General features: G+C 44.2%; 1 protein-coding gene across 2 annotated transcripts in view; it reads left to right on the forward strand.

The window, feature by feature from the left end:
- The window catches only part of PPEF2 (protein phosphatase with EF-hand domain 2), a 54,387-nt gene that overhangs the window by 26,329 nt on the left and 13,649 nt on the right, over nt 1-14,409 (forward strand). The window contains exons 1-10 of one of the 2 annotated variants that reach the window (XM_036852878.1): nt 1,872-2,082; nt 2,291-2,418; nt 2,570-2,627; nt 3,079-3,168; nt 3,490-3,665; nt 4,986-5,100; nt 6,157-6,203; nt 6,998-7,164; nt 7,634-7,670; nt 7,764-7,913. In XM_036852878.1, coding sequence (XP_036708773.1) covers nt 2,335-2,418; nt 2,570-2,627; nt 3,079-3,168; nt 3,490-3,665; nt 4,986-5,100; nt 6,157-6,203; nt 6,998-7,164; nt 7,634-7,670; nt 7,764-7,913 — 924 coding nt within the window. In that variant the 5' untranslated portion in view covers nt 1,872-2,082; nt 2,291-2,334. Of the gene's footprint in view, nt 1-1,871; nt 2,083-2,290; nt 2,419-2,569; nt 2,628-3,078; nt 3,169-3,489; nt 3,666-4,985; nt 5,101-6,156; nt 6,204-6,997; nt 7,165-7,633; nt 7,671-7,763; nt 7,914-14,409 lie in introns of those variants that run through there. The other variant, XM_036852877.1, reaches the window with a different exon arrangement.

Genomic DNA, 14,409 nt, shown 5'->3' on the forward strand with positions numbered 1-14,409 from the left:
GGGTCAGGAATTTGCAGAGGGCCCAGCTAGATGGCTTGTCTATGATCCTCAGGGCAGCTGGGGCTGGAGGTTCTGCTTCCAGGACGGCTCTTCACCTTGGCCTCTGTCTCCCCGCGTGGTTGCCTTGTCCTTAATGTGGAATTTTAACAGCCAGGTGTATCTGTAACTTTTGCCGTAGGATTTAGTCTGCACAAGGCTGAGGAAGAGGAGCCCAAGCATGTAGTATTGCACTGATGGGAAGGGAGGATGGGGTAGAGGTCCTTAAACTATGCTACAACCTCACAGCACCCATCTCAATGGAACCCAGGCCCTAGACAGAGGATTGGGAGGGAGAATAAAAGGGAGAAACAGAGGCACTGCCTGGTCTGCCTACCCTGAGCAGCCGAAGAGGTACTGAGGATATAAGTATGTCCAGTTGGCAGCACCTGCCTTAAAATGCTTGAGGCAAGGTGTTAGCAAACAACATTTTCACGGAAACTTGATGGCCATGATATTCCTCAGTGATACCTACCCTTCAGCACAAGTCAGGATCGATCATGGAGCTTGTTAAACCTACGGATTCCTGGGTTCCCTGTAGAGATTCTGATGCTGTAGGTCTAGGGTGAGGTGCAGATGTCTGTGTGTTTCCCATGACTTGTTACTTTAGCTAAGTACCGCTTACTCTGGGCGTTTCATTCACTACTCTGAATGGGGATTTACAGAATTCAGTCCTCATCGCTTATTATTTCGTGAGTGCCTTTGGGACATACTTAGTGTATGACATTTTTTCCTCACAGAAAACCAAATTCAGCTTTGCTTAAATTTCTCTCAAGTTCTCTTTCCCCATTCACTATTGTATCTCATCTCCTCTTAGGGACATCGGTAGGAATTCCATTAGCTCTCTAACGCAAGCTAGGTGTATTAAATCAATCTGTCTACTGTTCACAAGGTTGACCTGAGTGAACCTGCTGGATTTCCTTTGCAATCCAGCTTTATCCACAAAGGCTCCATTCATCCCTGGTGGCACATTCAGGCCCAGGAGCTTAAGGAGAATCTAGTTACTCACGTGGACAGCTGTCCTCTTCTCTGGCAGCAGTACTTGACTGCAGGTCCTAGAGCTCATAGGAAGAATTCAACCTACTCATGCCATCCTGCAGCACACGATCACCCAGCACAGGTCCTGGCAAAAGGAGAAGCAAAGGCTGCCCTTCGGATTGGGTAGTCAGCATGGTCCTGGGTGTATTGTGATGGGGACACAAAGCCACAGGGATAGAAGGAATTTGGGGATATCAAGCAGTGACCACCACCTGACATGATAGTACGTAGTAATTTTGTGTGTGTGTTTCTTCTCCCCAGTTATCATCTAGTTCATCTCTTTTTCCGGATGAGGACACTGAGGCCCAGAAAGTTGACTTGCCTGAGGCCACATCGCTGGTCAGGGCAGTTCCAGGCCCAGAACCAGACTCCTGACATCCTGTCTATTGTTGCAGTATCAAAATGTCCTCCCCACCCTCTGACCCCTGCATCATCCCATCCTTTTTTTTTTTTTGCATTTGAATGTGTGTTTTTTTAAACAAAATTTTTAAAGGTTACTTTCCATTTACAGTTATTATAAACTATTGCCTACATCTCCCACGTTGTACGCTATATCCTTGTAGCTTACTTTATACATAGTTTGTACCTCTTACTCCCCTTCCTCTATATTGCCCCTCCCCCCTTCCCTTTCCCCACTTGGTAACCACTAGTTTGCTCTATCTGTGAGTCTGCTGCTTTTTTGTTATATTCACTAGTTTGTTGTATTGATATTTTTTAGATTCCACATATAAGTGATATCATACAGTATCTGCCTTTCTCTGACTTACTTCACTGAGCATAATGCCCTCCAAGTCCATCCGTGTTGCTGCGCATGGCAAAATTTCATTCTTTTTTTATGGCTGAGTAGTACCTGCATCATCCTACTCTTCAAGGATGCTGCAACCTTGCAACCTCCCCAGTTTACATCTCTTTCTCAGAATCCAACCTTTGCATCTCTACACACATAAATGTTTTCATCAAAAAGTGGGAATTCCAATAGTCCTCCAGTGATTTTAGTATAAGTAATAGGTAAGAATGGAGGAGGGATGGGGGCGGGAATGGGGAAAAGAGCACCCCGGCCAGCAGTGAGGCAAATCCTTCCTACTGGTGGCAAAATATAGTGCGTTCCCTCCCATCTTGTCCCCATGTTACAGTGGGAGAGGCACCCCCTCGACCTCCCCACGCAGGCCCAGGGGGTCCCATCTCACAGGCTTTTGCCTCTCCATCTGTGTCACAGCCTTCAAGGCAGCGGCCCTGATCCAGAGGTGGTACCGGCGCTACATGGCCCGCCTGGAGATGAGGCGGCACTGCACCTGGAGCATCTTCCAGTCTATAGAGTATGCTGGGCAGCAAGACCAGGTCAAGGTGCGACGGGATGTGGGATGGGGCCACCTCCAGCTCTGCCTTCCAGGCCCCGCACAGCAAGGCCCAGGTGCCCAGGAGGTGCAGCTGATCTGGACCACTCCTGGGTTCTCTTTCTATCTCTAAAGCCACGTCTTCTTGGGTTTTTCTGCAGCTCCACAATTTCTTCAGCTACCTTGTGGATCACTTCACCCCCAGCAGTCACAACGAGAGTGAGTATGAACTGCCGCATGGCCGGTCCTCCTGTCTCAGGGTCAAAGACATTGGGGTGAGGTGTGGGATGCACAGGGAGGGGAAATGTGAATCTGGTGACAGCCAGGGAATGAGCAAGGAGGCTGACAAGTAAATGGTTCTCCTAGAAGCACACCTGGAGACAAAAGTTTGGGTGCAAGGAGTTTATTTGGTAAATACAGGAAACACTGGGAGGTGGGGAGGGAGTGGGGAAGGGACTCAGGAAAGGGGAGGCAGGCAAAAAAGGGTGGGTTACTAAACCTGCAGTGTACCTGGGAAATAGTGCAAAACGCAGCCTGGGAAGTATCCCGCCTGAAGGCAGAGGGAACTGGAGTCTCAACTCCCAAGAGTCATTGGTAGAAGGCTGCTGGGAGGGGCGGACGGGAAGGGTTGTTCACGCAGGTCTGGCCTGCCATGCAGGGCTCTCTGCAGATCCAGGGACAAAGCCCTCAGGCAGAGATGCAGGGGCAGCGTTTGGAAATGAATTGCCTGAAAGTCTGAGGCATCTGCCACACTCACTAAGTACACCAGAAATGCCCGTGAACTTTTTTTCCACCGCAGTTTTCGCTTTCCTCCTGCTTACCAACCTAGGCCCGTAAATTTCTGTACTTTCTAAGGCAATCTTTTAAAATAAAAGTAGAATGGAATTGACATACTAACGTAACCTTTCTCCCGCCCATCCTAATTTGTCATCACTTTGCCCTTTACTTTCTTCTCTCCTGTGTTGGAGCCGAAGCCAGACTGGCCAGGACCCACTTCAAGTGTGGTCCAGGGAATGAATTCTATATTGCCCGTGCCTGCAGGTCTGATCATAAGCCGGCCCACCCTTTCTGTCCTGACTAGGGGACTTCCTGAACCGCATGTTCACTGAGGAGAGATCCCCCCAGGACTCCGAGATGGAGAATTGCAGGGACTATGAATCCATCGAGGTACCGGACAGTTACACGGGGCCACGCCTCTCCTTCCCACTCCTTCCCGACCATGCAACTGCTCTGGTGGAAGCTTTCAGAGTGAAACAAGTAAGCTCACCCCGGGGGACCTGGGTCACCACCAATTCCACGGAATGTGTAGAAGTAGAGCAGACACAATGCAGAAGGAATGGCCCTGGATTTAGGGTGTTTGTGTCAGGGATCCGTCAGAGAGATCCACTTGCCCTTTTCTTAGCCAGGACCTTGTGATTGATCAGCTGGTTTTTATGTATTGAGAACCCCTCCTCCCCATCATGTAATCTCTATGTTCATTCATCCCACAGATGATTACTGAGTGCTGCTATGTGCAGGTACTCTTCTAGGCACTGAACAGTGAACAAGACAGACACAAGTCTCTGCCCTCATGGGGCTGAGATTTTAGTGGGGAGACAGATAATAAATAATAAATAACAAATGAGTAATATTTATATATTAATATATTAGGTGACAGAGCTATGTCAAAGCATAAACTAAGTTCTAGGTGGGAGAGATGGCAATTTTACAGAGTGGTCTGGGAAGGTGTCACTGAAAAGGTGATTTCTGAGCGAAGGTCAAAGGTGGTGAGAGAAGGTTCTATGTGGACATCTGGGGAATGCGTTCTAGGCAGAGGGAACAAATGGAAAGGCCCTGAGGCAGGGCCTTGCCTGGACTGCTCGGGGACATCAGGAAGGCCATTGTGGCTGGAGAGGAGGGAACCAGGGAACAACTATTAGAAGATGGAGACGGAGAGGTGAGTAGGGTGGGCTTTCATTCTGAAAGAGATGGGGAGACAATGAGCGCAGAAATGATATAATCCAGCTTTCCTTTTAATATAATCATTCTGTTTGCCGAATAGAGTATAGGGAGCAAGGGCTGAAGCAGGGAGGCCAGTCAAGAGACTACTGCAGTAGTCTATGTGAAAGATGATAGTGGCTTGAAACCCTGGTGGTAGAGGTGGAACTGGTGAGAAGTGGTCAGATTCTGGCTCTTATGACAGATTCCAATCCTTCCCCTTTTTCATATGAAGATAATTCACTGCAGGAGGAGCTGGGATGATTTTCCCAGTAATGTCAGGATCACCGATACCATCGATATACATGCACTTATTCATACTTTGCTGAGACAATCATGTGTTTCTCCCAAGCTCAAGGCAAGCAGGGGTTACACAGAGTAGGTAGGAAAGAGGACCTCAGTTCAGTATTTGGGGGGTGATGCAAAGCACAAACAAGGGCAGAAGATGGGTGAGAAAGAAAGGATCTGTGCATAGGGTCCCAGGAGCAGTTTACTGGGGTCCCTTTTGCAGTCTTGGGGTCATTAAGCAGTAAAGGTGAGGCCCATCTTCCCTCACAAGTGTGTGTTGTTTTGTCCCCTCCCTCCTCTTCCTCCTAGTAGAGGCTCCATGCTCGCTATGTCTTGAATCTTTTGTATGAAGCCAGGAAACATCTGGTACAACTGCCAAACATCAACCGGGTCTCCACTTGTTACAACGAGGAAATCACAGTATGTGGTAAGAGCCAGTCAGAAACAGCTTTTCACGAAGCAGAAAACTCTGCCTGTGATCAGGGAGGGGCAGGAGGGCTGGAGGGGACCCGATGGCCACTTGGGCAGGCCGGGTTCACGCCTTCACACTGATTACATTTACATATTTACTCCACAGTTATTGAAGGTAGGGGTGGTGCCGTGAAGGAGAACTGTGGGGTGAGAGGGCCCAGCCTCTGCTTTATTTTTCCCAGAGATTCAGATTTGGCCCCAAATTCATCCTCTCCATTCAGAATAAAATCCTAGCAAATAACCAGACCTTCCCTTGTTAGAAGACAGTTTACTTACTTACTGTACTTGAACAGGCCTAAATGCCTAGCAAATTATTCCTTCCATCCACATTTATTCTTCTTCCAGAGAGAAATCCTATTGATGACAATCTTCTCCATCTCCTTATGTTTTCAGTGATGTTTTAATAACCATTATAGACTGATGCCCCGCACTTGAACTTAGGGGAGACGGTGATACACCAGGGATTGTAAACTGGCAGCCTGCAATATGTCTTGTCTGCCTCAAAATGTTCTTAAATTTCTAACATTAGTTTCCAACATTTGAAAATTGGAGGATTTCATATTAAAATCCAGATTTCCAACTTCTTAAAATCTTGTAATACTGACCCGTGAGTAGCAGCTTCTTGCTTCAGGTGGGGCAAAAATCTCTCTAGTTCTCATCCAGGTTTTCAACCCTGCACTCTTCTGTCCCATTTTTGCTTCAGTAAAAACGTAAGTCATTTACTGTTCATGATAATCGCACAGGAGAAATATCGTGCTTTCTGCTTTCAATATTAACTATCCCTGCAACAAGGGAAGTTAATATTTATCCCTATCTTATATATGGAAAAATGAGTAAGCATAAGTTTCTTTGTCAGGTTTTCCTGGGTATTTTCCTTTTATTTAAATTGAGATATAACTGACATAATACTGTATTAGTTGTAGGTATACAATGGGTATTTTCCTTTTTATAATAAAAAATTAGAAACAATGGTGAAGACCAATCAAAACTGATGTTTTTCTGTCTTTGTTAGGAGATTTACACGGCCAGTTGGATGACTTAATATTTATATTTTATAAGGTAAGAATGCTCAAATTATGTTCCTGTCTTGCTCTGAGGTTTAATTTAGAAGTTCAAATACAGTCTCCATTAAAGAAATGCTTAAGTTATTACTTGGCTTTTAAAATATTTTAGAATAATATTTGCTACTATGTAGCAAATGTGTAATGTAAAAGTCATCACTGCATTATATTCTAGTGTATTTTTATAAACTGTTTAAAACACAAAATCTAAGGTTAATAAAGAGAAAGAATCATTATTTGGAAAAAAGAAAATCAATTACTAAATAGAGAAATTGTTTATTATCAAAGCAACCAAAAGCTATTTTCATATCTATTTTTAGTTAGCAAATACCAAGCATATAACAAGCTATATAAATATTCTATTAATGTAATTAACACAAAGCAGTTTCTGATGTATTGTCTTGTTAAATCCTGAGAAATCTATGGCAGCTATTGTTACTATTGCTAGTTAAGGACAGAGTGGCCAGAACTTAAAACGGGCCTTGGAATTACAAGTTCAGTGCCCTTTGCACAGACCACCTGGCAGCAGTGTGGCTTTGGATAACGTGTTTATTTCGATGAGCATCTCATAACCTCAGCCTGGCTAGAAAGGAAATATGAGACCAATACAAAATATTTACAGTATTTCCAATATTCCCATCTTTTACTGACATTTCATGTTTGGAAGAGAGCCAGACAGCACAGAATTGGCTTTCAGGCCTGATAGGACTGTCAAATGCACACTGGCTTGACCCAATTTCCTATTCCCTTCCTTCCACTGCCTCTTCTTGGACTTCTCTCCTTATTGGGAAGAACGGCCTCCCGTCACCAGAGCGGGCCTATGTGTTCAACGGCGACTTTGTGGATCGAGGGAAGGATTCAGTAGAGATCCTGATGGTTCTTTTTGCCTTCATGTTGGTTTACCCAAAAGAGTTCCATCTCAACCGAGGAAACCATGAGGACCATATGGTGAACTTACGGTACAAACCAAAACATGCTCGGGGATTTGATCTTTACTTGTTTTGATTGTAAAGTTATTTTGCCAGAGCTTCTTATTTGTTAGATGCCTTTTTAAAGTAGTCTTCCAATTTTCTAAAGTGGAATACACAATATATATCATTTTAAAAGGTTTTTAAAAAATTTATACAATATCCTACTGTTCTAATAAAACCATTACATTTGTTTTCACATAGCCATCCACTTTATCATATAAACGATAAGGGTTCACTATAGAAAAAGTAGAAAATATAGATAAGCAAAAGAAAATTAAAATACCCCACATCTCTACCCACAGATAATGGTATGATTTTAAACATTTTGGCAATTATTTCTCAGTGTCTTTTCCATATATTTAAGTAGCTGCATCTAGAGTATGCATTTTTATAAAAATGCAAGCATGCTATAACTAATATCACTAAATCTAAAATCTGTTTCTGCTTCTAACTCTAGATATGGTTTCACAAAGGAAGTGATGCATAAATATAAGGTACGCTGCCTTTAAAAGCAAAAGCTTCTCTTAGTTCAGATAAGTGGAGTAAATTATTTGAAACTTAATGTCATATTAATGTCATTTTTTTAGACACATGGCAAGAAAATACTAAAACTACTGCAAGATGTGTTCTGCTGGTTTCCGCTGGCCACTCTGGTTGATGAGAAAGTCCTGATTCTTCATGGTGGAGTGTCAGACATGACTGACTTGGAGTTCTTGGCTAAACTAGACAGGCACAAGGTACTGGCTGAGTGCTAAAACAATGCAGATTTCACTATAATGCCAGGTGTCACTGCCAACATAAAACAGATGTCATCTTGACTCCATGCTGACTCCAGCTGACTAATAAATCCATTAAATCTTTGAACGGAGGATTGGGAATCCACAGCTGGTGCAGGCGTGCTGTGATCAATTAATGTTTGCCGTGGACGTGATAGTAGGGAGTGGCAGCTAGTGCCATCTGTTTGCCACTCCTGATCTAGGTAATTCTAATCACTACCCCTCAATCACTGCCACCTGATGTGCCTCCATTTCCTAAATAATTCAGATCATCTTCAATTAAACTCAAAGGTATATTGAGGGCCTACTACACGCAGGGGGGATGCTGTTGGCAGATACGAAGATGAAGATCAATTGCAGTTAAAACTCAACAACCGTGTTTTAATTGCTTACTCTATGCAAGGAAAGTGCTAGCAGAAATACAAAAATAACCAGAGATGGTACTTGCCTTAAAGGAACTTACAATAACCAGAAGGGGGAGGGTGAGGATGAAAGACAGATTACATTATACCGCAATATGAATAGGTCTCGATTTTCTGTTTCATTTTGGAAGTGGAAAACTAGAAAGCAAAGATTCTAAGGAGTTCCCTCGTGGTCTAGTGGTTAGGATTCGGTGCTTTCACTGCTGTGGCCCGGCTTCAATCCCTGGTCTGGGAACTGAGATCCCACAAGCTGCACAGTGCAGCCAAAAAAAAGCAAAGATTCTGTTTCCTTTTAGTCATAGACTCTTACACTTGAATGGTATCTTCCTATAGCCTCTCTCCTCCACTGCCCATCCACACAGGAATCCCAGCTACGACATCCTTGACAACAGTAGCCTGAGCAGTTCCAAAGACAGAGAGGTCATTACACACAAGCCAGTCTACTTTGGGCAACTCTAATTGGTATAAAAGTCTATTTTATGAGACATAAATGAAAGAGCGTTTCATTTATGAAACCTGGGTTTGAATCTGGGAACATGCACTTCTTGGCTGGTATGGCACCTTTGTTTACTAGATTGTCCAGGGACCAAGGATTCTTAGGTCTTGTTCCCTGCCATCCTTAGCGCGGCATCCCCGCGCCCTCATCTGCACAGCTTGCCACCACATCTGTGTTCCAGGCAATACAATAGAGGAATGAAGGGAAGAAGAAGATCCTACCTTTTAAAGACATAATGAAGACGTTGCATACATCTCTTCTGCTCTCATCCCATTGGTCAGAATGTAGTGTCAAAACATTCCTGTAGGCAGGATATGGTGGCTCCACTGATCTCTGTGGGACCAGCTTAACTTGAGTGTGATGGATCCCTGGCTTAATCCCTTCACCTTCACCGGGGAGTGGGTCATGAGTAGCACCTCCTAAGGTCCAGTCCAGCAAGGATGGAGATAGCCTTCTGGATATTTATTCTTCCAAGATTTCAGCAGGACCCAGTCTCCAGGACAAAAGTGGCACAGGTGAACATCTGCGGGAGACTTTAACCTGCTAGAAGCAAACTTATATAGAGCAGTTAGAGTAGCTTCCAGTGATTCTACACACCTGACATTATCTACGTTCCTTAATTTGAGTTCCTTCTGGATCTCAAACCATTTCTGGAACAATGACAGGGTCTCTCATACAACATTTCATAGTTGGCTCAACTGGAGCCTGCTTGTAGGGTCTACCTTCACTCAAAGCAGGGCAACTTGGTGAGGCTTTATCCCAGGTTAAATTAATCTGACAAATTTTAGTTACAGTCTTTTTAAGAGTATGATTCCTCTTTTCCAGTTTGCAAGTAGATTGGGGTCGCCAAGAAGCATGTACTTTCCAACAAAGGTTTAAGACTCTAGATACTTCTTGAGTTATTCTTGCTATAAAGGCCCCTCCATTGTCACTCTGAATGAACACAGGTGACCCAAACCTAGGATTTCTTTTAGGAGAGCTTTAACAACCTCAGGCTTTTTCAGACCAGCAAGGAAATGCTTCTACCCAACCAGTGAAAGTGTCCACAAATACTAATAAGCACCTGAGGTTTCCAGTGGCTCTTGGCATCACAGTGAAGATCTTCTCCCAGTCCAGTACCTGGAGTCTGAACTCCTTTGATTAATGGCAGTGGCCCAGTTTTAGGATTATTTTTAGTACATACCATGCATTTCTGTATCACCTTCTGAATTGTCCTTTGCATGTTTGGTCCTGTAAGGAATTTCTGAATCCACTAGAGGGTGGCATCTCTCCCACAGTGGGTACTCTGGTGTATATAACGTATTACATCTTCTATAAGGCGTTCAGGTACAAGGATCTTGCTATGTCTGTTATAAACCCACCCTTCCTAGAGTCAGCATCCTGAGAATGGCCAGGACTCCAATCAATCAGATCCCCATTCATTGGCCTTAAGTCTTCAGGAAAATACTTTGGATAGCATCTTGTCAGATCCACATCAGGGGATCAGGGCCAACATTGGGGATCTAGGTGTTTTAGTCCTGGCTGCTAGCTTTGCTGCTTGATCTGCTAGATTATTCCCTTGAGCAGTCAGACAATCTGATTTCTGATGTCCTGGGCAGTGGACATTTCATTCTTTTGGCTCCATGACAGCTTCTAATAAGGTTAAAATTTCTGTGGCAGGTTTAATTTCCTTCTTCTCTTCAGTTAACATCCTCTCTCTCTCCAAATGGCCCCAGCATGGACCACCAAGAAAGTACATTTTAGAATCAGTGAAAATAGTTACTCTCTTATCTTTACCTGTATGGGGGGCTCTCATCAGGGCTATAAGAAGTTCCACCTTTTGTGAGGAGGTACGTGGGGGAAGGGCTTCTGCTTCCAGTGTCTTTGGGATGAGTTACCATTGCACACCCAGCTTTGCATTGTTCCTGGTCCATAAAGCTGCTTCCATCTGTGAACATCTCAAGGACTGGGTCCTCCAATGGTTGGTCCATCAGGTCTAGGTGGCTGGAATAGCCTTGTGCGATTATCTGAATACAATCATGCATAGGCTCTTCAGTATTAGTTGGGAACAAAGTGGCAGGATTCAAGGTGGAGACTGCTTTCAGAGTAACATTAGGATTATCCAATAATATAGCCTGATATTTTCCTCATCTTCCTGAAGCTTACCAATATCCTTCCTTCTGTTCTAGGAGGAGAAGTGCACAGTGAGGGGTATGCACCATGGTAGGTTGTTTTAGTGTAAATTTCTCTGCTTCTCGTAAAAGATCACAGGCAGCTGCTATAGCCCAAAGACAAACTGGCCATCCCTTAGTAACTGTATCTAACTGCTTTGAGAAATATGCAACAGGCCTCCTTATGCTGCCCAGTTTCCTAGTCAGGTTTCCAAGGTTGATTCCTTGTCTCTCATGAACAGATAAGTCAAAGGGCTTTCTGATGTTATCTGGAAGACCTAAAGCCAGGGCAGTTAGCAGTTTTTCTTTGATAACCTGGAATGCCTTATGACATTTCCCTAGTCCCGTCTTGAGATTCACTGCCTCCTCCTTTAAGAGCTTCCTAAAGGGGTTTTGCAATGAGTCCAAAGTTGGGAATCCAAATGAGGCAGAACCCAGCCATTCCTAGGAATCCCTGCCGTTGTCTCTCGGCAGTGGGAACGGCAACCCTGACTAGAGCTTCCTCTGTCAGGGGGCAAGTCTCTCTGCACTTGTGAGGGGTCAAAACCCAAATATTTGACAGAGGGCAGAAAATGTGTGCCTTTTTCTTGGACACATTATAGCCTCATTCAACCAAAAATTCAAAGTCAAAACCGTATTCTGGTCTGAGGTGTCCTTTGTCTTACTAGCAATCAGAATATCATCCACACATTGCATCAAGGCTCCCTCAGTTAGTTGAGGGTCCCTTAAATCTTTTGCCAGGATTTCTCCAAATATTGTGGGGGAATTTTTTTTTTTTTTTTTTTTTTTTTTGGCCATGCTGCACGTCATGCAGGATCTTAGTTCCCCGACCAGGGGTCAAACCCACGCCCCCTGCAGTGGAAGCGTGGAGTCTTAACCACTGGACCGCCAGGGAAGTCCCTTGTGGGGGAATTTTTAAATCCCTGAGGAAGTACTATCCAATGGTACCGTTAACTTTTGTATCTAGATCTTACTATTCAAAAGCTAACGACTCTTGGGATTCAAAACTCATGGGTATACAAAAAAAAGGGAATCCTTCAACTCTAATGCAGTAAACCAACAAAAATCTCCGGACAAAGTAGTGAGCAGAATATACGGGTTAGGGACTACTGGATGAATATCTTCTACGATTTGATTAATTGCTCTTAAGTTGTGCACAAACCGATACTCATCTGTGCCTGGTTTCTGGACCAATAAAATTGGAGTATTATAAGGTGACAACACGGGCACATTAAATCATGTTCAAGGAAGGCCAGTAACAAGGGTTGAATTCCACACTTTGCCTGCTCCTTTAATGATTACTGCTTTAAGTTTGGAATGTTTGCCCCAGAGTGAAGTCTAACCTGTCTGGCCATCTTTGCTCTCCCTGGCCTCCCATCCGCCCATACCTCCAGACTCACTTCCTGCAGTATCTCATCCAGAATCGTTGCTAGCTGTCCTCTTCAAGGTCAGAGCAATAAAGCCTGCAGTGCACAAGCCTGTTCTGGTGATACTTTAATACCCATTCGTCCAGGTGCAAAGGTAACCTTGGCAGTAAATTTAGCTAGTAAATCTCATCCCAGAAGGGGAATGGGGTATTCAGGTATGTATAGAAAGCTATACTTCAGATGGGTTTTCCCCATCTGGCAGTCTAGCAGCAGGAGAAAAGACTTTTTCAAGATTTCTCCAGACACCCCAGTTACTAAAACACAGTCTCAGAGGAAAGTTTAGAAAGCTGGGTATTTAAAAACCAAGTGAGTGGCCCCAAATTGGTCAGAAAATCTGAAAGTTGATTTCCCACCCTCATCATCACTGGGGACTCTGTAGGAGAGATATTGATGGATTTTGACAGGATTTAAAGGAAACCCTGGGCCCCATCATTCTTGGTCACTCATTCTCAGTTCAGGCATCTGGTATGCCACTTGTTGTTTACCTTCTTCAAGAGTCTTATTTAGGATGGGACACTCTTTTCCAGTGTCACTGGAGGGGTCCCACTATGGGGTGCTCCATTCGAGTGGAAGCTTGGGGCCGCCTAACTTTTGCTGAGTCCCTTGTGTGGGTCCTTAAGTTGGTCCAGCTCTTTCCTGTGTTAAGGCAGCCGCCAGCAGAATGGCCTGTCGTTTCCTTCTCTGTTGTTCCCTTTTCTCCCGAACCTGGTCTCTGCCATTAAAAAAAGGCAATTTCAACAAGTTGAGACATAGGCATCCCTAAAGCCCCTTCCACCTTTTGTAGTTTCTTCTGTATATTGGGGGCACTCTGACCAATAAAAGTTGTTTTGGTACCCCTCTTTGCAATGAAGAATGAAATGTTCATTTCAACCTGCAAGAATGAAATCTCAGTAACGTTCAAGTTTTGGCCTATCCCCAGCATTCACATCCCAATTAGGATCCACTGTTGGTACAGCTATGCTTGCCACAGCCCGTACCCAGTTGCCAGGGGTTTCAGTATGAAGCCAATATGCCTCCTCCCTAGCTTTATCCAGCAGCATTCTAGTTGTCCAGTTCTTCTGAAATGAGGAAGGTATTTAACACATTTTGAACATCTGCCCAGGTTGGGCTGTGAGTTGCAAAAATCGATGAAAAAAAGATTTTCCATTCCCTTTGGGTCATCTCTCTAAAGTTGGCATATTCTTCCGATTAAATACATCTAAAGCTGAAAAGGGGGAATGGACCCAGATGAGTCCCATTGGCTGCCCGGTCTCAGCATTCACACCCACAACGGGGACTTACTTACCTTAACAGATATTGCCCCACCTGAGCTTGGGTAGCTCCCTGGCCAAACTGAGTACCCTGATCAGTATGCAGTATGAGAGGGGAAGACCGTTCCCATTTCTGGATCTAACGGGGGTGGGGGGGTAGGGGTGGGGACGAACCTGAGGCTGTGACTCAGGTGCTGGCAATGAAACAGCAGCAGCACCATCATGTAAGGGTGGAGGAGGAGCGGTGGAGGAGGAGCAGTCGAAGCGGCGTTCGACTGAATTAATAGCAAGTCGTCTTCCTTTTCATTAGAATCAAGCAAAACAGGTTTCTTTGCCTTCTCTTCCTGTTGGACCATAATCTTACAATAACATATCAATCTTCTGATACAATAACATAAAAGACTATACATAAATTATTTCATCCTATTTTTCTTCCCATTTACAAAATCTAGTTGCAAAATTGTAATTCAAGGATCCACTCAGACCATTGTGCTCCAGGGTCTTAAGGATATTGTGGCCATGCAGTGTTACCAAAAAAACCCCCATAAAAACAAAAAACCTTTCCATGAATTTATAACTGAAAGTCTCCCAATTTTGGAGAATGCTGCCTAGAGGGCTGCAAGGGGGAACTGAATTAATATTTCCCCTTTTGAAGAGGCTTTGCTTCCAGGTGGTCACAGCAGTGAAATTTTTCCAAGGGTCCTTGCTACAG

This window comes from Balaenoptera musculus, chromosome 5 (genome assembly GCF_009873245.2).
Source record: "Balaenoptera musculus isolate JJ_BM4_2016_0621 chromosome 5, mBalMus1.pri.v3, whole genome shotgun sequence".
NCBI lineage: Eukaryota > Metazoa > Chordata > Mammalia > Artiodactyla > Balaenopteridae > Balaenoptera > Balaenoptera musculus.